Source organism: Sceloporus occidentalis, unplaced genomic scaffold, assembly GCF_023333645.1.
Source record: "Sceloporus occidentalis isolate IW3139 unplaced genomic scaffold, rSceOcc1.0.p SCAF_373, whole genome shotgun sequence".
In the NCBI taxonomy this organism is placed as follows: Eukaryota; Metazoa; Chordata; class Lepidosauria; order Squamata; family Phrynosomatidae; genus Sceloporus; species Sceloporus occidentalis.
Genome location: NW_028317353.1, coordinates 421246 through 446049, shown reverse-complemented (window position 1 = coordinate 446049; position 24804 = coordinate 421246). Strand labels below are relative to the sequence as shown.

Below are 24804 nucleotides of genomic sequence, written 5' to 3'. Positions count from 1 at the left end.
TTCTACAACGCATTGAGCATTTGGTCTGAATATAGCTTCTCGTTGGTGATGCTTGTTGCAGGTTTGAGGTTAGCAGACCTCCCAACATTTCAAAACGTGAAAGAGGAACACTTTGTTTTAAAAAAAATCTCGCGGAACTCACCAATACAAGCAATTGCACTTGAAAATGTCGCGCTTGCATCGCCACTTAAAACACGCTTTATTTTTGTCAGCACAGTCATGCATATTAAAAATAACCAACACATTGAATTGAATTCCCATAAGGCTCAGGCAGATATACTTCTTCCATGATGCTGGCTGAGCGTCATGGGAAGTGCAGCAACAGTAAAGCTGCAGATGCTAGCTGTGAACTAAAATTCCCATGATTCTCAACCAGCCAGGTGTCCACCATAATACTGGCTGAGCATCATTGTTAACCTCCCTCCCTACTGCAAACATTTTTAGATGAAAAAGTTCCATTTTTTTTCAGTGGAACAAAACAGTGATCACATTATTCTTCACGATATTCTTGAAGGAAACTTTTATTTCTTTATTAATTCATGTAAACTATTTTTTCATATTTAATCAAAGCTATGATTGAGAAAGCGGGACAGAGGAAGGGATAGGTGGGACGGTGGGACAGCGGGACAGAAACCCAAAATTCCACCCTGTCAGCCAGGAATCTGTATTTATTTTCTAGGTGTCATATCTGCGGCAGCCTCTAGAGGCCGCCTGTCTGTCTGCATCTGCTTACCTGGGTGTAACCCTACCCTTTAAATAGCTGGTTTAAATAGCTGGTTCCTCCTCCATTCATTGCATTTGCATTGCAGTTTAGCAGCCTATTGCTGTGGCTCTGTATCAGGTCCTGAATTGTTCCTGGCATCCTGTTTCTCATCTTCGGCTTCTGACCCGGGTTGATATTAACCACTCTCCGGCAAGCCGTGTACCCTGCCAGAGGGCTCCTTGCCGTGTGTCCAGTGCTTTGACGTGTGTGCGGCTCCCTGTCAAGAGGCTTACAGCCTGTACTTGCCTGTCTTCCAGCTTCTCCAATACAGACCATATGGCACTATTCAGCCTGTGGTGTGTTTCTTTTCGCCTGTCTATCATCTTTCTAGTTATGATGCATCGTGGGGTACAAACTGAGCCTCTGGTATCCCCTGCAACCGGGCTTCTGACACATAAATATGTAGTCGGTCCCCCTCCTTTGCAGCTATAATGGCTCCTGTTCTTTCACAAGATTTTGGGGAGTTTCTGTGGGAATTTTTGCCCATTCATTCAGGAGAGCATTTGTGAGGTCAGCACTGATGTAGGATGAGACCCCTGGCTCACAATCTCTGTTCCAGTTCATCCCAAAGATGTTCGATGGAGTTGATGTCAGGGCTCTGTGATGCCGTCAAGTTCTTAAACCCCAAACTCATCCAACTGTGTCTTTGGAGCTTGCTGATATCCAGTCAGAGAAAAAAACTGGTGACATTTTTTTTTTTAAACTTTGGAATTGATTTATTTTTGCAACTTTGGAAGAGGTTGGTGTAAAAGGACGATTCACAAAACATGCTCCAAGATCAATGTCCTGTGTTTTTTTTCTTGGGTTAAACTGAAATATGAAACCACCGTATTGCTACAAATGAGACACGGACCCAGTAAATCCATGTTTGAAAAACAGAAATGTGCATGTTTCAATTTAGACCCCGTGATATCCCCAAAACATGGCAAATCTATGTATGTAGGACACGGCTATATCCAGAGAATGTTGTTGAGCAAAAAATTAAGATTATGTTCTGTATTTGTGTATTTGATGAGAAAATAATGTTTTTTTAATAAGGGACAAACAACTGCTAAAATATAGGCTACATCCGAACAGCTTGGCTCCTCTCCCTAACTGACAAACACTCCCCAGGGAGAAGTAATGGACTACTTACAGAAACAAAGGATTCCGTTAAAATTACTGCATATCCATTTTTTTTTAAACCACCACACATATTCTGTTGAAAAATTAAATACAATATTGAAAAAAAAAGTTTTTTTCCAATTTCGTGGATCTTTTTCATCCAACATTATAAGAAATGGTTTTAGAAGAAAGCCCTTTGTTATCCTGAAAAAAACAATATATGGCTTGTGCGGGTGCGATAAATGAAAGAGGAGGAAATTACACATAAATAATGACACAGCAAAAATGCTGAAACCCATTGTCTCTGTTACCTTGCAGGCGGTTCCGGCGGTTCCAGCGTTGCCGCGAGCAGGGGAGCCGAGACGCAGCCCGCGAGTTCAGCCCACTGCTCGTTCTGTTCGCGGGAAGACGCGTTGTGGTCCGTCTGGCCGTTAGAAGGTGATCTGAGGTTAGACTGGACGCGCGTGCGCGAACGGCTATCTCATGAATATTTATGCCGCGTCTTAAAGGGGTACTTATCTCTTTTCCTCCTCCCCCTAATTTAGGGGGTAGGAGGATCCTGAGCTAGAGGACTATTTAAACCTTCAGTCTGCATGTACCCTTTGCCTGTGATAGTGCCTTTATTGCCTTCACTAGCGTTCCAGAAACTTATTTGCCTTTTCGTTGCCTGAACTTTGCTTCATAAAATCATAAAACATAATAAAGGAAGATAGGTGATTAAATAGGTAGAAAGATAGACATGAATTTAAAAATCAGAAATGTTTTCATTAAAGGGATTGGTTTCAGCAACGGGGAACGATGGAGAACGATGCGGAACTTCACTTTGAGGAACCTGAGAAGTTTTGAGATGGGGAAGAAAAGCACTGAGGAGAAGATTCAGGAGGAGGCTCAGTATCTTGTGGAAGAGTTAAAAAAAAGTCTAAAGGTTTGTACCATATTTGTAAGAAGAAATGTTAACTATTTGTTGGCTGACATTGGACAAATACTATAGTACTATCGAGAAATAAATATTAAGATTCAATGATGCATATTACAAGGTGAGTGCCTTTAGAGATGATGAACAGACCATCATAGATTAAAAGGCCAACAACATTCACCTGTAAGACAGAAAATGTTATTGACCTTAAATACATTTCAGATCTCTGAAGACCTTTGTCTCAACAACTTTACTATTATCCAATCTCTTTCCCAGGGATGCCATGGAACCCATCCAAAAATATCATTAGTGCTGTCTCCAACATTCTCTGCTCAATCATATTCGGAAACAGATTTGAATACACGGATGAGAGGTTCATAAAGTTACTCAGTATTGTGGAGGAGATTTACCGCCTTACAAGCAGTAGCTGGGGACAGGTAATACACAAAGTTTACACATTCATATAGATAATTTTTTAAACTAAAAGATTTTCCTTTTAATATTTGCTGGAAGGAATTGTACACCTTTGGTAGGAAATATTAATCCAGGCAACATCTTAAAATCAATAAAAGATTTGATCACCCAACAAGGCTATCTTCTCCACGACTGATGACCCACCAGAACTAGGCAAGAATTTATTCACATGATTATTTTGATCTTGTGTCTGTCAATGAAAGGTCCAGGGCCAGGAGGCACCTTGAAGTGGCAGAAATGCCCTTAGATCACTTGCGACCTCCACACCCTAGAATAATATTGGGTGGTTTCTGTTAGGACCCAGGTAAGCAGGTCGGGTAGGAGCCCAGTAGCAGGGGACACAAGGGGTTCCGTTTGTACCCCATGACGCGTGACGGTAAGTGGGGTGGTACGGACAGGCGCAATGAAACACAGCACAAACAGGATACTTGGAAAGGTACTGTATTGATGAAGGTGATAGGACCAGCAAGTAAAGGCAGTAAGTCTCTAGGCAGGATGCCCACTGGCAGGGCTGACGGATACGGAGCGGTCTAAACACTCCAGTGCAAAGGCCCTGACTAAAGGGCAGGGCAGGTTAATAAAGGCAGGTTCTACTCAGGTGATCAGACTCAGCTGACCTGGTAATCTGATCCTGAGCACTCCAGAGGGAGGGGGAAGGTGGCCACTAGTGGTAGCAGCAGGACTACAGCAAAATAAATCATCCATGGTCCGGGCTAGTAGGGTGGAATCCTGACAGTTTCCTGCAACTCATAAACATTCTATGATTATTTCAGCTCTAATTCTCTCAATTATTTAACCTAAATTAGTTACAGATGGAAGAATATGTGTATATTATTTTCTGGAATAACTAATAAAATGTTCATAAAAATTTCATTGTTCATAATGTCTGACTCTCTCATAGTTTCAGAACATATTCCCAACACTGATGGACTACGTTCCAGGACCTCATCAAAAAATATGCACCATTTCCGAAGAACTGAATCAGTTTATATATGAGCGAGTGCAGAAGAACCAATTCCCCAAGAGATTTCATAGACAATTTTCCTATTAAATTACAAGAGGTAGGTACTTACTACACAAAAGCAGTGAAAATGGACCCAGGTAAATGAGCTATACTAAGGGAGGGATTACATGGAGTAAAAGGAGATGTTATAGGTAATTATACCGGATAATTGGAGGGGTTAAAGGTGGGTTATATGGAGTAATAGGAGAAGATATGGCTAAATCAGTGAAATAGCTTTTAAGAAACCTCTGAAATAAAGTATACATTATAGATGGTCAGCTCAGTCTTCCCTGCAGAAGGTCACTGGGGTCGGCCCTTTATAATGTGCAGTGATGTCAGAGATATAAACACGTTAATCTCACTTCAATTCAGCATCAAACTTCTAGTTGAGTGAATAAAACCCGTCTGTGTCTTATTGGTGTCTTTACAGGAGCAACAGAATCCGGCTTCAGAATTTAACATGAGGAACATTATGATGACATTTTATACCCTGTTTCTGGCCGGGGCAGAGACCAGCACCACTGTACTGAAACACGCGCTCCTTATACTAGTAACATACCCCGAGATACAAGGTATTACACACCGGGGCAGGAGGAGCCCATGAGCGCCATGCTAAATGCAGAAGACCGCTCAACAGGTGGCTTTAATAACTGGGTTTTTTTAAGAGAAGGCCAGAGAAACAGAGAAACTTCTTTCAAAACAAAAATCTGGACATGGGAGGAAATGGTACACTGGGGATTAAATATGGAAGAAGGGGCAGTTATATTAATTTCTCTGCTATAAAAATACCAAAACGTCTGCTACTCTGCACCAGAATTGCTCTCCAAAAGCTCCATTGAGGGCCCCTTCCTTCTCAGGTTATCATTAATTGACCATTTTGCGCTTTCATTTTTATAAATGCTGTCACCTCCTTGGTTGTTCCTACTGAAAGCCACTGTTATGTGGATGTCCACTTGCATTCGGTATCGCTGCCACAATTCTCTCCTGTGTATGGCTAGTGGTTGGGAGGAATTCCATAATTAATTAAAAAAAATATATATTTTTTTTATTTTATTTTATTTTTTACAGCCAATGTCCAGGAAGAAATTGACCAGGTTATTGGACGTGGGCGCCCCCCGAATTATAGTGACCGGGCCAAGATGGCGTATACTGAAGCTGTGACGCATGAGATTTTGCGCTTCGCTGATATTGTTCCACTCAACGTCCCTCATTTGGTCACAAAGGACACCACCTTCAGGGGATTCAGCATTCCCAAGGTTATGGTCTATGTGATTTCATAATGTGTATACTTTTCTACACTCTTGAGACGTAGAGACACTTTCTACAGAGTGGAGAGAGAACGAGAAGACAGAGATCAATTGAATTTCTAACAAACAAGTCACTTAGAGATCTTGTCTGGGACATAGGAAAAATGAATTAACCCTTCACTGAAGTTCGGGGCAGTTATCAATAGGGGGATCATATCTTGACTACACTTACACAGATAATCTTATGTGCTCCATGTACACACCCGACGTAAACAGCTAACACATAACCGTAATGGTCCGCACATAGAACACGGCCATTGCTGTGTCTGTGAGAATATGATTTCCATAGAGAATTCTTAATAGTAAGGTGCCACGTAACAAATACTTTCTTTTATAATACAGCATAGGATTGTAGGATACTAACCCAGCGCTCGACAAACCCCCAGCATATATCAAAACTGGGTGGGCAAGTCCAAGATGGGGGCATTTTGAAAACAAAAACATGATTGAAAAAAAAATGGTTCCTACTTTTTTGGGGGCTGAATCCTAGATCTAAACCAAACCAATCAACCCCTATACTAAACCCCACATCCTTATTCCTTCAGGGTATTGAAGTCCACCCCATCCTCTGCTCCGTCCATCGGGATCCCACGCAGTTCGCCAACCCGTATAAATTCGATCCCAAACATTTTTTGGATGAGAACGGCAGCTTTAAGAAGAGCAAAGCCATGATGGTGTTTTCTGCAGGTGAGGCATTATCATTGGCTAAGATTGGGTGTCAAATGCAGGATTATTTGCTTGCATCCTAGACCTTTTTCTTTTGCTTTTAGCTCTTGTCTGTAGCACTTATCAAAACAAAATAACCATAAGACCCCATCCCTCACCCTTTCTCTCTTGGTAAGGGTCTCATGGATCATTGCTGTTGGATAACATATTGATTGCACTCTTTGGAAAAGCATATAAATCACAGCAGGCTTATTTAAATATGTCCTTTGAAGGTTAACTATATAGAAATAACAGAAAACATTTAAAAAGTCTTCTTAGTTTCTACAGCAACAAATTAGTGCTGATCAGTATTTCCTTTTCCACACCAAAGTATTACATTTTAACTCTACTACCAGAACCAGCTCCACCATACACCCCTAACATATCGCACTGCCTAATGTGACCTGTTGGCATAACAGTCCTATCAATGCATCTTTGGAATTTATTTCCTTAGCAAATCACCTCTATAATTGTCTCTAGGAAAGCGGATCTGCCCTGGGGAAACGCTGGCTCGGATGGAGTTCTTTGTGTTCCTCACCACTATCCTGCAGAACTTCACGCTAACCTCCCAGAAGAAATTCTCCGAGGCTGACATCACCCCACGTATGGGGGGCTTTATAAATGCTCCGATCCGCTACGAGATCTCATTCATTAGCCGCCAATAAAGTAAAGCAGGCAGAGGTGTAAACTCTTTATATATTGCAATTTTTTTCTTGCGCAGTCCCGCAAGGCTGCCTTTGCGTTGCTCCCTCACAGCGTGTCTTCTCTTGTGCTTCCCAGGAACAAGGCGGAGTCAAGGGAAGTGACGTCACATCACGTGACTCCACTGTGTTCCTGGGCGGAGCAAGAGAAGACACGCTGTGAGGGAGCAACGCAAAGGCAGCCCTGCGGGACTGCGTGGGATTACCGGGACCCGCAGGTACAGCGCCTGACCGCCCGCTCCCACCCGCAACACCAGCAAGACCACTCGCATGTTTTTTGGTCCCGCGGGACCCCCATCCCAATGCAGTCCTCTACTCTGAAGAATTGCGTTGCACAGTGATAAATGGGTTAAACATGTACTGTGCAAAAGTAATCAGATAAGATCTGATATTCTAGAAAGGTGGCTCCTTTCACATGAAAATTATTCCAAACTCATTAAGTAAAAGCGTAATAATGCCTGCAGCGCAGTAAATGAATATGCAAATAATAGCTGAGCCAGTGCTGGAGTAAATGAATCCCTTCCTATGGGAGGATTAAGTGTATACTTTGCCAAGTATACTTTTAGAACCCAAACCCTTGATGTCCCTCTCTCTCCTCCCCCCGATGCCCCTCTTTTCTAGGAGGTCAGAATGTTTGCTGGGTATGAGGGTATCACAGGGTTCTACTGCCCTAAAAGCCCCGATAATGTGTAAAGAAACAGCAGGAAACGGCTTTATAAATTAAACGGGGGAAATAAACCCCATTATTCTTCTTCTAAATGCCCCACTCCGTTACACTGATACCCAGCGATAGGGCACAAAGGCTGATCGCCAGCAATATATATATACACACACACACTCACTGGCCACTTTATTCGGTACACCTTGCTAGTAATGGTGACTGTGGAGGTCGTTGGAGTTCAGTGAGCTCATTGTCATGTTCAAGAAACCAGTTTGAGATGATGTGTGACATGGTGCATTGTCCTGCTGGAAGTAGCCATCAGAAGAAGCGCTGTGTAAATTGTTGGCGCTATATAAATAAAAGATAATAATAATAATAATAATAATGGGGACACTGTGGTCATAAAGGGATGGACATGGTCAGCAACAATACTCAGGTAGGCTGTCGTGTTTAAACGATGCTCAATCGGTACTAAGGTGCCCAAAGTGTGCCGACAAAATGCCCCCTCCGCACCATTACACCACCAGCCTGAACCTTTGATACGAGGCAGGATGGATCCATGCTTTTATATTGTTTGCGCCAAAGTCTGACCCGGCCATCTGATTGTCGCAGCTGGAAATGATACTCATCAGACCAGGCAACGTTCTTCCAGCCTTCCATTGTCCAATTATATACACATATATATATACACACAGTATATTATAAATTGTACATTTTAACTCAATATTAACAAATTCCTTTAACTAACTCCACCTGCTCCGCAGAAAAACCCACCGTCGGCAATCACCACCCGCAGGGTCCTTCTAGTGGTCTAGCAGTCAGCTATCTCACAGTGAAGAGAGAAGACTGTTCCCGGTTATGGGGTTCAGCAGTTTAGTATGTGGGACATGGCTATATCCAGGGAATGTTGAATGAAAGATTTTTATGTATTGGCACATATACTATTGAAAAAAAACAATTTTCCTGGACTTTTTTCCTCCTGAAATATGACACATAAACTAGAATAGTTTTAGAAGAAAGTCCTTGTTTTCCCTCAAAAATCGCAATAACGCTGAAACCCATTGTGTCCGTAAAACCAAAATAGCATAAAATGTTTGAGTCCTTAAGAGGTTAAGGACACAGATTTGCCCAAATGGTTGCTTGGCCAATATTAATATATCCCGGTAACGTCCATGTCACCCCACCCCTTAAAATTAGATGGAAGCAAAACCAGTTGCAGGTTCCAACCTGAGATGTTTTTTGTTTTTATATCTAAGATCAGTCCAAGTTTTAGCACGCAGTATTGGCTCTAAATGATGTTCATTCCTCTGGAGTCTGTCCAGTCCAATCCACCCACACCCAGTGATAGTTCAGAGTTTGTTAAACCATATCTGTGAGCCGTACCGAGCAGCTCATCATCCCAGCGTCCATCATGGTCTTAATGTGGATTGAGATACTGCTCCTGGGGCTTTTTTGCTGCCTCTTCGTACATTCAACATGGAACTCAATGTACAAGAAACGCAACCTGCCTCCCGGACCGACCCCTCTGCCTTTTATTGGAAACCTGCTGCAGATAGAACGGGGGCAGATAGCAAATTCTATGATCAAGGTTGGTCTCTTTAAAGTTCTGGTTATAGACAAGTGACCTAGGGAGACAATCCGCAAAAGGTAAGCGACACTCGGATTTAGTAGAAAATATTGCATGAACTCCATTGAAGTCATATAAATCTCTATTTCATAGTAAAATTTTGGCTCCTGTCAATTTAAAATGTTGATATGGAATGAAGAGATTTCTTTGACTTCAATGAAGATCATGCAATACTTTCTACTTTCCAAGTGCCGCATACCCTTTGTGGACTGTCTAAATAGATTTAGGAGCTTGTGTCCAGCCCTGAGGTTCTCAGAGCACCGAGTGGTCCTTTGTGGGAGTCTCGATCAAAGCCGAGATGCTAGCTATTTAAGTGACTAAGTCAATGTAAAGTGTCCTAATGACAGTCACGTGTTTAAGTTTTGACCCAATGATTGTTACACATTTAACAGTTTTAACTAGACTTGTGCATTCGTATTCCGGCCAACATGCAAACTAACATTTTCGTTGTTCAGCCCGAATACCGAACATACGAACATGGCGTCGGCAAATGTATACGACGACGAAGACACACAACACGAAGAATCTTGCTGAGGAGGCCCCTGCAGGCGACCAATAGACTCACTCGCTCGGCCCTTGAACTCCTGACAGCGCAACTCGGCCTGGGGAGACCATGGTCTCCCCGCTCCAAGAGTTAAAGGTCCGTACAAGCGACTCTATCATTCGTATAGACCTTTAACTCTTGGAGCGGGGACATCAGTAGTCTCTCCCGGCCAAGTTGCGGCACCAGGATTTTAAAAGTCTGTAAGAGCGACTCTATTGGTCGCCAGCAGGGATTTTGTCTGCCATCAACCAATGAAGTATAGGTGCACTTCATTGGTTGATGGCAGAGGAGGCCCCTGCAGGCGACCAATAGAGTTGCTCGTACGGACATTTAAAATACTGGCGCCAAAGCTGCTGTGTAGTGTGTACCGCGTTAACCCCGTATTAACCCCTTCTACAAATAACGGCACGACGAAGACGAACACGAACAGTTGGCTGGCGCCTAAGTCTAGTTTTAACCCAAGATTGCTCACACCTACGAGGACAGGAAGGGCGTTAACAGGTTTGAGGATACAGAGATGACACTTTCACTTAATGGATGGAATCATGCACATAATTTATTAACCAAATCAAAATACTTGAATAACAACCAGCTAAACGCCCCAGCTTGCACAAGGAGACACTGAAAAGCTACATGCTGCTTCAGGAGAGGTCCCGAGGGGCTGAGCGCCAGAAACCATACGCTGAGTCTGGTCATTGCTGGAAGGGGTCTACCTTTATATCTTATAGTAATAAATGAAAGTTTATGTAATTTCCTGTCTACATGCTCATTAATCATATATTTAGTTAGTGGTCTTCAGCCGCATTAGAGCATTCTTCATGACATCATCATGATTTTTAGCTCCTTTTATACTTTTAAAACGGCATTTTAACCGTTTCCTCAATAATTAACTCTTACACCAATATGCCCTTATCACACTATTAACCCTTTTGTGTCATAAATCACTTCTGGGCACTACAAATGGGTTAAGGAGATGTAATGTAACCTAATGGCAGTGACAAATTCAACAGGTCCAAGAGATTATTAACAAGCAGTGTTTTGTAGTGTGAGGATAAAGCTTGTGTATTTGTTCTATTCTATCCTTCATACCCCACGGGTGCCAACACTCAGATTGTGTATTTTAGCTGTGGGAGAAGTACGGGGACGTCTACACGTTATATTTTGACTCCAGTCCTGTCATCATCATCTGTGGGTATCAGGCTGTAAAGGAAGCTCTTGTTGACCAAGGCGAAGAATTTGGTGCCCGAGGAAACGTTGTTACCATCAACAAGTTTACCCAGGACTATGGTGAGAAGGAACCGGGTCTGGGGGACTTGTGGTTTACAAGTTAGAAAGGGGTTTTTGGGAAGCCTCTTGTAATAGCCTTCATAAGTATGCTTTAAAGACGAAAGAGCTGATGTGCCCAATTGGAATAGATAAATCATTAAAGATTTCATTCTACCTTGATGGCATTGGAAACAATATTCCTAGTGCCGCCAAATGCTCTCATCCTTCCATATATGTACTCCTTAAACCTCCTTTGGGTCGGGGCTTTTCATCCCCTAATTACCAGAGCTATTTTTCAGATTTTTACCATATTTTCCCCTTTTCAATTTTAAAGTGTTCACATAGAGTATCATCATTATGTTTATGACAACAATTCTTTTAAAATCCTAGAAACACATAAAACATAATTAAGAGTGCTAATATATATATATACACACTATACTAGTAACTTTACATCTAAGGGGCATGTACGATTTTGACAAATTCTGAATTCTTTTCAGGGCACACGTAAATTGTCATGTGACACAAAAGCCATCACTGATTGTTTTGCGCGTGTTTTATTTTCATGTGTCTGAAAATACAATGACCTGCACTTGTTTCTCTCTTGCACACAAACTCCCCTTCTCCTCTAATTCTTTCTCCTCATTCTTTCCTCTCCCATTTTTTTTTATTCTATCTTTCTTGTCTCGAGAACATTATCCCACACACAATACTGTTTAACAGCCCCTCCAAGGAATAAAATTGCTCATGTAGTGAAGAGTATTATAACGAAGGGCAGAGCCGGCCTTAGGTGTTCTGGCGCCCTGTGCGGACTACTCCTCTGGCGCCCCCCCATCCCAAAAAAAGAAAGGAATAAAAACTTGTAACAAAACCCCAATCACTATATACTACGCCAAACATTGATGTGGTGTAGGCCTACCACTTCATTGTCTGGCTTAGTAGTAGGGATGCACCGAAACGAATTCTGGACTGAAACCGAAAGTGCAGCATTTACCTGGCCAAAACCGAATATGACCCCCCCCACACCCCATAAAAAAATCTAACACTTTTATTTAAAGTAAGTAACACACCAAAATAGGACAAAACAATTAAATAATATTATATATATATATATATATATGATTAACAGCAATCACATTCCTATCATGCCCAGGCATACCCAGATTCCAGGATGTACTCGCAGACTTGGCATGATAGGAGTATGATTGCCCTATCTACCCCTTCTCACTCTCTTCTGCCCTATCTACCCCTTCTCACTCCCTTCTCCCTATCTACCCCCTTTCCCCTGTCTCACTCCCTTCTCCCTATCTACCCCCTCCTAACTATCTACCCTTTCCCTCTTTGAAGTTCACTTACCTTTCAGGAGTCCTGCGGTGGGGGTGCAAGGCCTCTGCCTCCCAGCTCTGTATGGAACACTATAGAGTGATGGGAGTTATGATGTACTTTTAGAGCATAATTAGATCATGAAAAAGACATTGGAAATGGTACAGCATAACACCCATAACTCTCACACACTTACCAATCCACACATATACCAATCCACACATATACCAATCCACACGCATACCAATCCACACGCATACCAATCCACACGCATACCACTCCACACGCATATACCAATCCACACATATACACTAATCCACACATATACCAATCCACATTTACCAATCCACACGTATACCAATCCACACATATACCAATCCACACGCATATACCAATCCACACGCATATACCAATCCACACATATACCAATCCACACATATACCAATCCACACATATACCAATCCACACTTACCAATCCACACGTATACCAATCCACACATATACCAATCCACAGGTATACCAATCCACACACATACCAATCCACACACATACCAATCTACACATATATACCAATCCACACATATATACCAATCCACACATATAACAATCCACACTTACCAATCCACACGTATACCAATCCACACATATACCAATCCACACACATATATACCAATCCACACATATACCAATCCACTCTCACTGAATGCTTTCCTACCTTTCCTCTTTTCTCCTTACAGCTCCTTTTCCTCCTCTTCGTTCTTCTTCTTCAGTTCTTCTGTCTTCTTCCGGGTCAGAGGGCACGGACAGCGGTGGGCGCGGCTTCAGTGTTGTGCGCCGGGATCTGACAACAAACCCTGGCGCACAGCAGCTGTTGCCGCGCGGATCACAAGGGAGCGGTATCGGAGGTCTTTAACAGAGGGAGATCCTTGAACCGGATTAAAATCACTCAAGGGAGCCGGAGGTCTGTTAAAGACCTCCGATACCGCTCCCTTGCGAGCCTGCTCCTCCAGCGGCGGACATTACTGTCCGTCACTGGAGGGGTGCCGGGTGCCCCCCTGATGAGCGGCACCCGGTGCGGACCGCCCCCCCCGCTAGGTACGCTGCTGGCGGGAGCGGAACGCCACGGTGGCGTCAGACCCCGCGGCGGCGTCGGACCCCGCGGCAGTGGCGGACCCCGCGGCGGCGCCCCCTGGAGGCCGGCCCTGACGAAGGGTGCACCTAATGAAATTTCTCCTGAGACCACAAAATGCCCCATCCCAGGTTCCTAAGAGGATCACGTATCCTAGGGGATGCTCATATCGCTGATCAATGGTCCTGATCCCCCACAAATATAACCTTACAACTCAATCTAAGGTCACATTGATGGAGGATGTCACTACATGTTATGCTCAAACAACCTCACCAACTGTTAATGGTGAAAACATAAGAAGTAATAGAGGTAGACAGATAAATGTGACTGGTGGATGAGTAAACATATAGAAAGCTAGATATACATTTAATAATTAGAAATGTTTTTCATCCATTAAAGGGATTGGTTTCAGCAACGGGGAACGATGGAGAACGATGCGGAACTTCACTTTGAGGAACCTGAGAAGTTTTGGGATGGGGAAGAAGAGCATTGAGGAGAAGATTCAGGAGGAATCTCAGTATCTCGTGGAAGAGTTTAAAAAGTCTAAAGGTTTGTACCATATTTGTAAGACCTGTTGACTATGGGTTGGATGACAGTACTATCACAAATAAATATGAAGATACACTGATACTTGCTGCAAGGTGAGTGCCTTCTACAGAGATGATGCACAGACAGCGGAGGTTCCTCCATAGGAGGACATGCGCATGTGAACCCCCAAGTGCAAAAGGAAAAAAAAATTGCAAAATTCATCAAAAATCCCTTTAATGTAATTTAGATTACAATGGATTTTTGATGAATTTTGCAATTATTTTCTCCATTTGCGCTTTAGGGTTCACATGCCATAAAGCCTCCTGTCCCCTGATGTAGCTTGCCTATGCCACGAAAGAGCTATGAACAGGCAGCCTGTTCATAGTTCTTTCTTCTATCGCATGTGCGCTGAATAAAAGACCCTATTTGGCTCAATTGCTGCCGCGCCTGCTAAAGTGCCGGCTGAGCCACCCATTTGATCTCCCAGCCGTCCGCTCCCAGCCGTCAGCAGACTCACCGCCCAGCCCGGAGTCTCCCCAGTGACTGACACGAGCGGGGAGACGGGGCTAACAACGCATGGCGCGATGAGCCATTATTTTGAACCCCCATCGAAATTACCCACCAGCCGCCACTGTGCACAGACCATCATAGATTAAAGGGCCACCAACATTCCCCTGCAATATACCAAATGTTATTGACCTTAAGTACATTTCAGATCTCTGAAGACCTTTGTCTCAACAATTTTACTATTATCCAATCTCTTTACCCCAGGGATGCCACGGAACCCATCCACAAATATAATCGGTGCTGTCTCCAACGTTCTCTGCTCAATCATATTCGGAAACCGATTTGAATACACGGATGAGAGGTTCATAAAGTTACTCGGTATTGTGGAGGAGATTCACCAGCTTACAAGCAGTAGCTGGGGACAGGTAATACACAAAGCTGACACATTCAATCTGTAGATTACTTTTCAATCTAGTAGATTTTTCTTTTAATATTTGCTGGAAGGGATGGTACTCCCTTTTATTATTATTATTATTATCCTTTATTTATATAGCGCCAACAGTTTACGCAGCGCTTAATACAATACATAAATTCAAGGGATATGACAAGACAAGAATTGACAGACTAAGACAAACCGATACATTTGGTGGAGAGAGCCCTGCTCGCAAGCTTACAATCTAGAGGCAAATGGGGTGACAAACATAAGGCATAGAGAAAGGGTGAGAGGTATTGTGGGGGTTGTATTGATGACAAGGAAGTTCTAGCAGCTAAGATGGTGCGGCTTCTCTGAAGAAGTGGGTTTTTAGATGTTTCTTGAATGTAGGGAGGGAGGGAGAATGCTGAAGGTTCCTTGTGAGTAGATTCCAGAGATATGGGGCAGCTTGAGTGAAATCTTGTAGACGGGAAAAGGAAGAGGTGATGAGTGAGGAGGAGAGCCTTAGCCCATGGGAAGAACGTAGGGATCGAGTAGGAGAGTATTTGCTAATGAGGTCAGAAATGTACGGAGGAGCAGTATTATGGATGGCCTTATATGTCAGTACCAGGATCTTAAATTTAATTCTAAAGGGAGCCAGTGGAGGGTTTCACAGAGGGGGGAAGCAGAAGAGGAGCCTAGCAGCGGCATTTAGGACAGACTGTAGAGGAAAGAGTCGAGACAGTGGAGTGCCAACCAGAAGAGTTTTGCAGTAGTCAAGACGGGAAATAATAAGGGAACGAACCAGGGTTTTTGTGGATTCTTGGGTGAGGAATGGGTGGATACGAGAGATGTTTTTTAGGTGCAAGCGGCAGGATCTGGCGAGGGACTGAATGTGAGGGATGAAGGAGAGGTTAGAGTCAAGGATGACCCCAAGGCATTGGGCCTGGTTAGTAGGAGAGATAGTCGTGTTGTTAATGGTGATAGAGAATTCAGGTAGTGGAGTGGAGATGGAGGGAGGGAAGATAATGAGTTCAGTTTTAGAAAGATTAAGTTTCAGGTAGTGTTGTGACATCCATGAAGAAATAGCAGACAAGCAATTGGTAATACGGGACAGGAGAGATGGAGAAGACAGGTAGATTTGGGTATCATCTGCATATAGGTTATACTGGAGGCCAAATGAGTTGATTAGTGTGCCAAGAGAGGAAGTATAAAGAGAGAACAGCAGAGGGCCAAGGACTGAACCTTGGGGGACACCAACCGAAAGTGGAAGGGGTGATGATGTCTTGCCAGAGAAGTTGACAGAGAAGGAACGGTTAGACAGATATGAGGAGATCCAGGAGAGAGCTGCATCTCGAATGCCTATAGAAGCAAGTGAGTGTAGAAGAAGGTGGTGATCAACAGTATCGAAAGCAGCAGAGAGATCCAGTAGAATTAGAATAGAGTAGTGACCTTTTGCTTTGGCAGAGAGTGAGGCATTGGAGACTTTTGTTAGAGCTGTTTCAGTAGAGTGAAGGGGTTTGAAACCAGACTGTAGAGGGTCAAGGAGGGAATTAGAGGAGAGGAAGTTAGTGAGGTGATTGTACACAATCCGTTCAAGCAGCTTAGAGGTAAAAGGAAGCAGAGAGATAGGGCGGTAGTTAGTCAAACAGACGGGATCTGAGGAAGGATTCTTTAGAATTGGTGTGATTAGCGCATGCTTGAAGGCAGATGGTACAGTTCCAGATGATAGAGAAAGATTAAATAGGTGGGTAAGTGATGGACCAAGGGATGGATATAGAGACTTTGTAAGGTGAGAAGGGATGGGGTCAAGGGGACAGGTTGTTGGGTGAGAGGAAGAAAGAAGAGTGGCTATCTCTTCTTCGGTTGTAGGGGAAAAGGCAGTTAGTATAGTAGGAGTGGAGAGAGTGGTGTTGAGTGGTGTAGGAGGGAGTTGTAAGGAAGAGAGGTCTTTTCTAATAGTCTCGATCTTCTCTTTGAAGTAGGTAGCAAGATCTTGGGCAGTGAGAGAGGTTTGTGGTGTGGGTGTGGAGGGACAGAGAAGGGAGTTGAAAGTAGAAAAAAGGCGTCGTGGGTTGGAAGAAAGAGAGGATATGAGAGTGGAGAAGTAGAGCTGTTTGGTGAGAGAGAGGGCAGAGTTGTAGGTGTGGAGCATGAATTTATAGTGATTAAAGTCGTCGCTGGATTTGGATTTTCTGAAGTAACGCTCAGCCGTGCGGCAGCACTTCTGAAGAAACCGTGTGGTTTTGGTATGCCATGGTTGGCGTTTGAATTGTCGGGGGTAACTTGTAGTAATTGGAGCTATGGTGTCGAGGGATGAAGCAAGTGTGTTGTTATAAAAAGAGGCTGCTGTGTCTGGGCAGGAAAGGGTTAACATGGAAGGTAAGAGAGGTTCAAGTGAGGCTGACAGTTGGGTAATGGTATTGTCTGTTAATGGCCTACAAGTATGAGGTGAGCGCTGTAAGTATGTCCTGTTAGGGGTTAGCACTGGAGAAAAGGATAGAAGGTGGTGGTCAGACAGAGGGAACGGGTAGATGGAGAAGTCTGAAAGGGAGCATGATCTGGAGAAAACCAGATCAAGTGAGTGTCCCTCGGTGTGCGTAGGGGAATTAGTCCATTGAGAGAGACCAGAGGAGGATGTCAGGGAGAGGAGTTTGGAGCTACCAGAGTTGTTAGATATATCTAAAGGAATGTTAAAGTCACCCAGAATAAGACAGGGGATATTAGGAGAGAGGAAGAAAGGGAGCCAGGCAGAAAGGTGGTCAAAGAACTGCGAGGTAGGACCTGGAGGGCGATATATGAAGAGAGAGTGGAGAGAAAAGACGGATTGTGTAAACCTCAAAGGAACAGAATGAGAGGGAGGGAGGGCTTGGTATATTTTGGAAGGTGCAGTGAGGTGAGAGAAGGATGCCTACACCACCACCCTTTCTGCCATCAGGCCTAGGAGTGTGGCTGAAGTGTAGTCCTCCGAAGGAGAGTGCGGCAGAGGCGGTAGTGTCATGGGAGGGGATCCAGGTTTCAGTAAGAGCTAGGAGGTTAAAAGCATGGGATAGAAAAAGGTCATGTATACAAGCAAGTTTGTTGCATACCGAGCGGGCATTCCATAGGGCACAGTTAAAGACGGGAGGTAGCTTAAGGTTGGAGATGATAGGAATAAGATTGGTTAGGTTGCGCATGTTGATTGAGTTTGCTGGTTTAGAGTGATAGGAATAGGGAAGACTATGTGGGGGACAGGAGTAGTAGAGCAAGTATAGGTAGGTTTCACATGTAAAGGTTTAGTGTAGAGGTACTGGGATAGCTTTGACGGCAGAGAGATGGGGAGGGATATGATCTGGAATGCTTTAATGGGGAGTAGTGGGTGGTAAAGGGATCTACAGTTTGGTGCCCTCTACTGGCGTGTTCCAATAGAGCTGGTACTTAACTGTCTATATATTAGAACACCACTGGGGCGGGTGGGAGAGGGGCAGGGGGGGCGGGCGAAAAACCCCAGTTGATTGTGGGGAACATGAAGGTGGGTAGGTTGTGAGGGCTGTAATAGAGAGTGTTAAATAGTGTTAAAGTGGACGGGGGCAGTAAGAGGGCAGATATAGGAGATAAGGGGTTAGTGGAGCAGAAGGAATTTGGGAAGGAATATTAATCCAGGCAACATGTTAACATAAATAAAAGTCTGAGCTGGGGAACTTGATCACCCAACAAGACTATCTTCCCAATTTGAGGACCCCATCGACCTGGCACCCTAGGCTAGAATGTATTCCTGGCTGCCACAGAATCATGTTGCTCTTGCATCAGTCAGTGAAAGGTTTTCAGAGCCAGGAGGCACCTTGAAGTGTCAGAAATGTGACTTCCATAAGATAGAGAGTTAATGGGTGGCTTCCTGCCGCTCATTAACATTCCATTCCATTGATGGAAAAATCTATGTATATTTTCTGAACTAATAATATGAAATACTTAATTATTCTCACCAATTTCTGACTCTCTTAAAGCTTCAGAACATATTCCCAACACTGATGGACTACATTCCAGGACCTCATAAAAAATTATGCTCCATTTCTGAGGAACTGAATAAGTTTATATATGAGCGAGTGCAGAAGAACCAGGAAACATTGGACCCCAAATCCCCAAGAGATTTCATAGACAATTTCCTTATTAAATTACAAGAGGTGGGTGCTGCCTACGATAATTACCATAGAAAACCTCAAACAAGCTATATTTATAAAGGGGTTACAGGACGTAATATGAGACATTATAGGCAATCATATAGATTAAAATGATGGGTTATATGGCGTTATGGGAGAAAATACATCAAAATCAGTGAAATGACTTTCACTGGGGTCAGCCCTTCGTAATGTGCAGCGGCGTCGGGGATATTAACATTTTTTTTTTTGTCAACGTTTTATTGAATTTTGGGTTTTTTTGTCAAGAAAGGAGGGAAAAAAAATAGGGGCGGGGACATACATACAAGAGCGAGTCCTGACACAGCAGGCCAACGTGTGGTATACAGAACACAAGAACAAAATCAAATGAGAAATAATAACAATACAGTAGACAACGCAAATATACAAAATAAATAAAGAAAGAAATACATATATACTTTGACAGGAAACACAGAAAAATATCAGTACAATAGTACATGGCTTGGTAAACCCCAGAACACCTTCCAGGTCCCATCGGCTAACCTACATGTCAGGGGATATTAACATTTTAATCTCACTTGAATTCAGCAGCAAACCTTATAAATAAACCCCTCTGGTATCTTACTGGTGTCTTCACAGGAACAACGGGATCCGGCTTCAGAATTTAACATGAGGAACATTATGATGACATTTTATATCCTGTTTCTGGGCGGGATAGAGACCAGCACCACTGTACTGAAACACGCGCTCCTTATACTAGTAACATACCCCGAGATACAAGGTATTACACACCGGGGCAGGAGGAGCCCATGAGCGCCATGCTAAATGCAGAAGACCGCTCAACAGGTGGCTTTAATAACTGGAATTTATTATCAGTAAAAATGGGCAGAGAAACCGAGAAAATTCTTTCCCAACATAAAAATCTTCTTGGAGATTTGTCTCAAATAATCCCCGGGTAACGGCAGATCAGAATTACGCAGCTTTCTGATTGGAAGATTCTGGGTCACTTTCACACGCAGTCTTCAATGGTCTACATTTACAAGGGTTCTGGCTGCATTTACCCCCTGGCCAGGTCCTTTCTGAGCTGCCATTATAGGTGGTATGCACTGTCACTTGTGGTATAGATGTTTTGGACATGGCAGGGAATTGCACATTGGGGATTATTCAAACACAAGGTGGTAAAAATGGAGGGACTGGAACATTTATATATATATATACACACAAACACACACATTCATTCATTTGCTAAGAAAATACCTCAACTTCTTCTAACTTGCCCCAGAATGGCTCTCCATCGGCTCCATTGAGGGTCTCTTCTGTCAGATAATTTTCAGGTTATCCTATTAATTGGTCACTAAGCGGTTCCATGTTTATGAATGCCGTCACCTCCTTGGTTTTCCCTGCTGTAAGGCACTGTTATGTGGATGCCCGCTTTCACGTGGTATTGTAGCCAAACATTCCGCACATGGATGTGTCTAGGGGTTGGAAGGAATTTCGTAATCTATTATAATTTGATGATTTGTTGTTTTTACAGCCAATGTGCAGAAAGAAATTGACCAGGTTATTGGACGTGGGCGCCCCTCGAATTATAACGACCGGGCTAAGATGCCGTATACTGAAGCTGTGATACATGAGATTTTGCGCTTCGCTGATATTGCTCCACTCAATGTCCCCCGTATGGTCACAAAGGACACCACCTTCAGGGGATTCAGCATTCCCAAGGTTATAGTTTACTCTAGCGAGTGGAACAAAATCTCCACTTTCTACAGAGAGAGAATGAGAAGAGACAGAGATCAATTGTCAGAGGAAGAGACAGATTTGTAACAAACAAGTCACTCAGAGATCTTCTCTGGTGCATAGGAAAATGGGTTCACCCTTCATTGAATTTCGGGGCAGTTATCACTAGAGGGATCATATCTTGACTACACTTACACGTAGATAACCTTATGTGCTCCATGTACACACCCGACGTAAACAGCTAACATATAACCGTAATGGTCTGCACATACAACACGGCCATTGCTGTGTCTTTGAGAACATAATTTCCATAGAGAATTCTCAACAGTAACACACACTGACGGCACACCGAGGCTGCACATCATAAATTGTATGTGTCTTATGTGTCTGGATAAGTTTGTGTATGTGTCGGTGTGCGTGTGTGTAAATGTCTGTGTACATTATTGTAAGCACCTGTGTAAGTGTGTTAGTGTGTCTGGTTGTGCTGATGTTACTGTCTGGATGTGTGTAAGCGTGGGTGTCTTGGTTACCATTCAGTGGTTGTGTAAGTGTGAATGTGTACGTGTGTTAGTGTGTCTAGTTGTGTTAGTGTCTAGTTGTGTTACTGTGAGCGTCTGGGTATTTTAGTATTGATCAATTAAAAACTGTTTCTATTTAACTCATACATTATGTGATTATCTGAGATAATGGGACATATTTCCCAATTATGATATATATTATGATACTAAATATTACGAGAACAATGGTTGAGCATCGCCTTAAAAGAGAGAAGGGAGATATGACCCAATCTTGTAATATATCTAGGGATTAAACACAGCCCAAGGTGGGAGCAGTTAGAAAACAAAACCACAATTGGTTAAAAAAAACAAAACCTGCATCCTACATTTTTTGGGGCTGAATCCTAGATCCAAACCAAACTGATCAACCCCTATGCTAAGCCCTGCATCCTTATTCCTTCAGGGTATTAAAGTCTACCCCATCCTCTGCTCCGTCCATCGGGATCCCACGCAGTTCGCCAACCCGTATAAATTCGATCCCAACCATTTTTTGGATGAGAACGGCAGCTTTAAGAAGAACGAGGCCATGATGGCGTTTTCTGCAGGTGAGGCATTATCTTTGGCTAGATATCTGCTGCTTGCAGGTTAAGATTTGGCTCCAATACAAGATTATTTTTTGTAAGTAGCATTTATTAAAACAAAATAACAATAAGATCCCCGTCCCTCAGCCTCTCTCTCTTGGTAAGGGTCTCCTGTATCGTTGTTCCACCTGGACAAAAGATTAATTGCAATCTCTTTTATGTCAAGATTGTAAATCATAGCAGAACTATCATTTTACTCTCTCCTTTGCGTGTATAATTACACCGAAATAACAGAAAACTTTTAAGAAGGCTTATCGGTTTCCAAGGCAACCAAAACAAGCCAGCTCATCTCAGTTTCTTCTTTCTCTAGGCTAGTGGAGTTTGATTTAGCAATGTTCACTCACCTTCTACTCTCCATTCTCTAAACCTGCCCAGGACTATCTCTGCCCTCATATGTGGCTGGCCCTTCACAAAGCCACTTCCCCAGAAAAGGGAAATCTCCAGATAATCTAGCCTGACCAGTTTCCAGATACGCGCATGAGCTGGGCATTAAAGCCACAACCAATTAAATGTTTGGGACATCCCTAACATATCGCACTGCCTAATGTGACCTGTTGGCATAACAGTCCTATCAATGTATCTTTGGAATTTATTTCCTTAGCAAATCACCTCTATAATTGTCTCTAGGAAAGCGGATTTGCCCTGGGGAAACGCTGGCTCGGATGGAGTTATTTGTGTTCCTCACCACTATCCTGCAGAACTTCACGCTAACCTCCCAGAAGAAATTCTCCGAGGCTGACATCACCCCACGTATGGGGGGCTTGATAAATGCTCCGATCCGCTATGAGATCTCATTCATTAGCCGCCATTAGCAGACAGTAAACGCTTTAATCTTTTTTAAATCTTTGTACCGGACCAGCAGTGGACTCTGTGAGGACCAAAAGACATTTTGGAACTGTTCTACAGGGTTATTGCCTTTGCGCTTAACCCAAATTGTAAGTGCATCTCTTTATTGTGTCTCCTATTGCAGAGGTACTTTTCTGTTTCACCATTTTAGATTTCTGTGAAGAATAAAAGAACCTTTTATAGAATCACCAGATGGGCCCGATATTTCTATTCAAAGTGTGAGTGTAACGTACACATTTTACACGTATAGTCACACATCTGACAATATCACACTATTTAGATTTTTCCTTTATGTTATTGCGCTCCCATTTTGGACACATTTAGACAATATAAAATACCTGGGCTGCTCTTGCCCAAACCCCATAGGGTGTCACACACAGTAACTAATTTAAAAGTCCTATAGTACTTTTTATGAAATTACAGTCTGTCTTCCTAGTGAGCATCATATATCTGGTAAAGGACAAATGTCCCTGTGCAAGGTTGATTAGTTACATGTAATAACTAATATTATATCTTAAGGTGTCTGGCATTGTCCTCATGCTGCATCCACATGAAGGACTTTATTTCTTAATGTGTATATAAATATGCACTGAAATGAAAATTCTGGACCGAAACCGAAAATTCAGGATTCACTTGGCCAAAACCAAACCCGAAAATGACCCACCCTCCTTAAAACCCCCCACATTTAAATAGTATATTTAAAAGTAATTAACACACCAAAATTGGACAAAAAATGCAATAACAATACTAATATCATATTATTTATATATATAATAACAGCAATCACACTCCTATCATGCCCAGGCATACCCAGAATCCAACACGTACTGGCTGACTTTGCATGATAGGAGTGTGATTGCTGCAAACAATCATATAATTAATATTGTTATTGAAATCACACTCCTATCATGCCCAGGTTCTAGCATGTACTGGTTGTCTGGGCATGATAGGAGTGTGATGCCAGCACTGTAGAGCTACAGTCCATTGAAGGAACATGAATGCCAACATGTACTGTGACATACTGAAGCAGAGCATGATTCCCTCCCTTCGGAGACAGGGCCGCAGGGCAGTATTCCAACATGATAACAACCCCAAACACACCTCCAAGACGACCACTGCCTTGCTAAATAAGCATGTTGAGCACCTGTGGGGCATCCTCTAACGAAAGGTGGGGCAGGACAAGGTCTCTAACATCCACCAGCTCCGTGATGTCGTCATGGAAGAGTGGAAGTGGTAACCTGTGAAGTTCTGGTGAACCAGGAAATGTTATTATTATTATTATTATTATCTTCTTTTATTTATATAGCGCCAACAGTTTAAGCAGCGCTTAATACAATACATAAATTCAAGGGATATGACAAGACAATAATTGACAGACTAAGACAAACTGATACATTTGGTGGAGAGAGCCCTGCTCGCAAGCTTACAATCTAGAAATATTGAAAGAAAGATTTTGTTGGCACATTTACTATTGAAAAAAAAAAGAAGATATTGGGATACAAACCGCCCCCTTAATCTGCATCCCAGAGACAACAGGGGCAAAAAAGGGATTAACAATACAAAAGGATACAGACGCCACTAAAATAAGGAATACACATTGTCTTGATTAGATTATCTCCCAGGCTTTAGTGTGCTGTGTAAACAGTTAGGAAATAATAAAATACATTTTATTAATAACACACAAAAGGATAACATGGCACTCTTTACCAGGACCCATAGTCTGTAATAAGGAGGCTGGCACTCAGTCCCCTCCAGGAGCCCATGGCACGGAGGCTTCCGTGACAGCCAGTAATGATATATCCCCTGTCATCCCACCCCTTAAAATTAGATGGAAGCAAAACCAGTTGCAGGTTCCAACCTGAGATGTTTTTTGTTTTTATATCTAAGATCAGTCCAAGTTTTAGCACGCAGTATTGGCTCTAAATGGTGTTCATTCCTCTGGAGTCTGTCCAGTCCAATCCACCCACACCCAGTGATAGT

The 24804-nt window shown here is 43.0% G+C and overlaps 1 protein-coding gene and 1 pseudogene across 1 annotated transcript; both read left to right on the top strand.

Moving 5' to 3' along the window:
• Window positions 1–2606: 2606 nt before the first annotated feature.
• Window positions 2607–6937, top strand: LOC149273503 (cytochrome P450 2F3-like; annotated as a pseudogene).
• A 2108-nt stretch (window positions 6938–9045) lies between these two features.
• Window positions 9046–22790, top strand: LOC149273502 (cytochrome P450 2F3-like). The gene is made up of 9 exons (XM_089506263.1): window positions 9046–9222; window positions 10930–11092; window positions 13923–14072; window positions 14823–14983; window positions 18954–19130; window positions 19743–19884; window positions 20638–20825; window positions 21801–21942; window positions 22606–22790. Exons 1-9 carry the CDS (start codon window positions 9046–9048, stop codon window positions 22788–22790), a joined length of 1485 nt encoding a protein of 494 aa, XP_089362389.1.
• Window positions 22791–24804: the final 2014 nt, after the last annotated feature.

Bases quoted from the DNA above. Each gene is read 5' to 3' on its own strand.
- LOC149273502 (XM_089506263.1), top strand. From the start codon at position 9,046: ATGGTCTTAATGTGGATTGAGATACTGCTCCTGGGGCTTTTTTGCTGC. The intron at 9,223-10,929 runs GTTGGTCTCTTT...TGTGTATTTTAG, and splicing joins TAGCAAATTCTATGATCAAG to CTGTGGGAGAAGTACGGGGA. The intron at 20,826-21,800 runs GTTATAGTTTAC...TTATTCCTTCAG, and splicing joins GGGGATTCAGCATTCCCAAG to GGTATTAAAGTCTACCCCAT.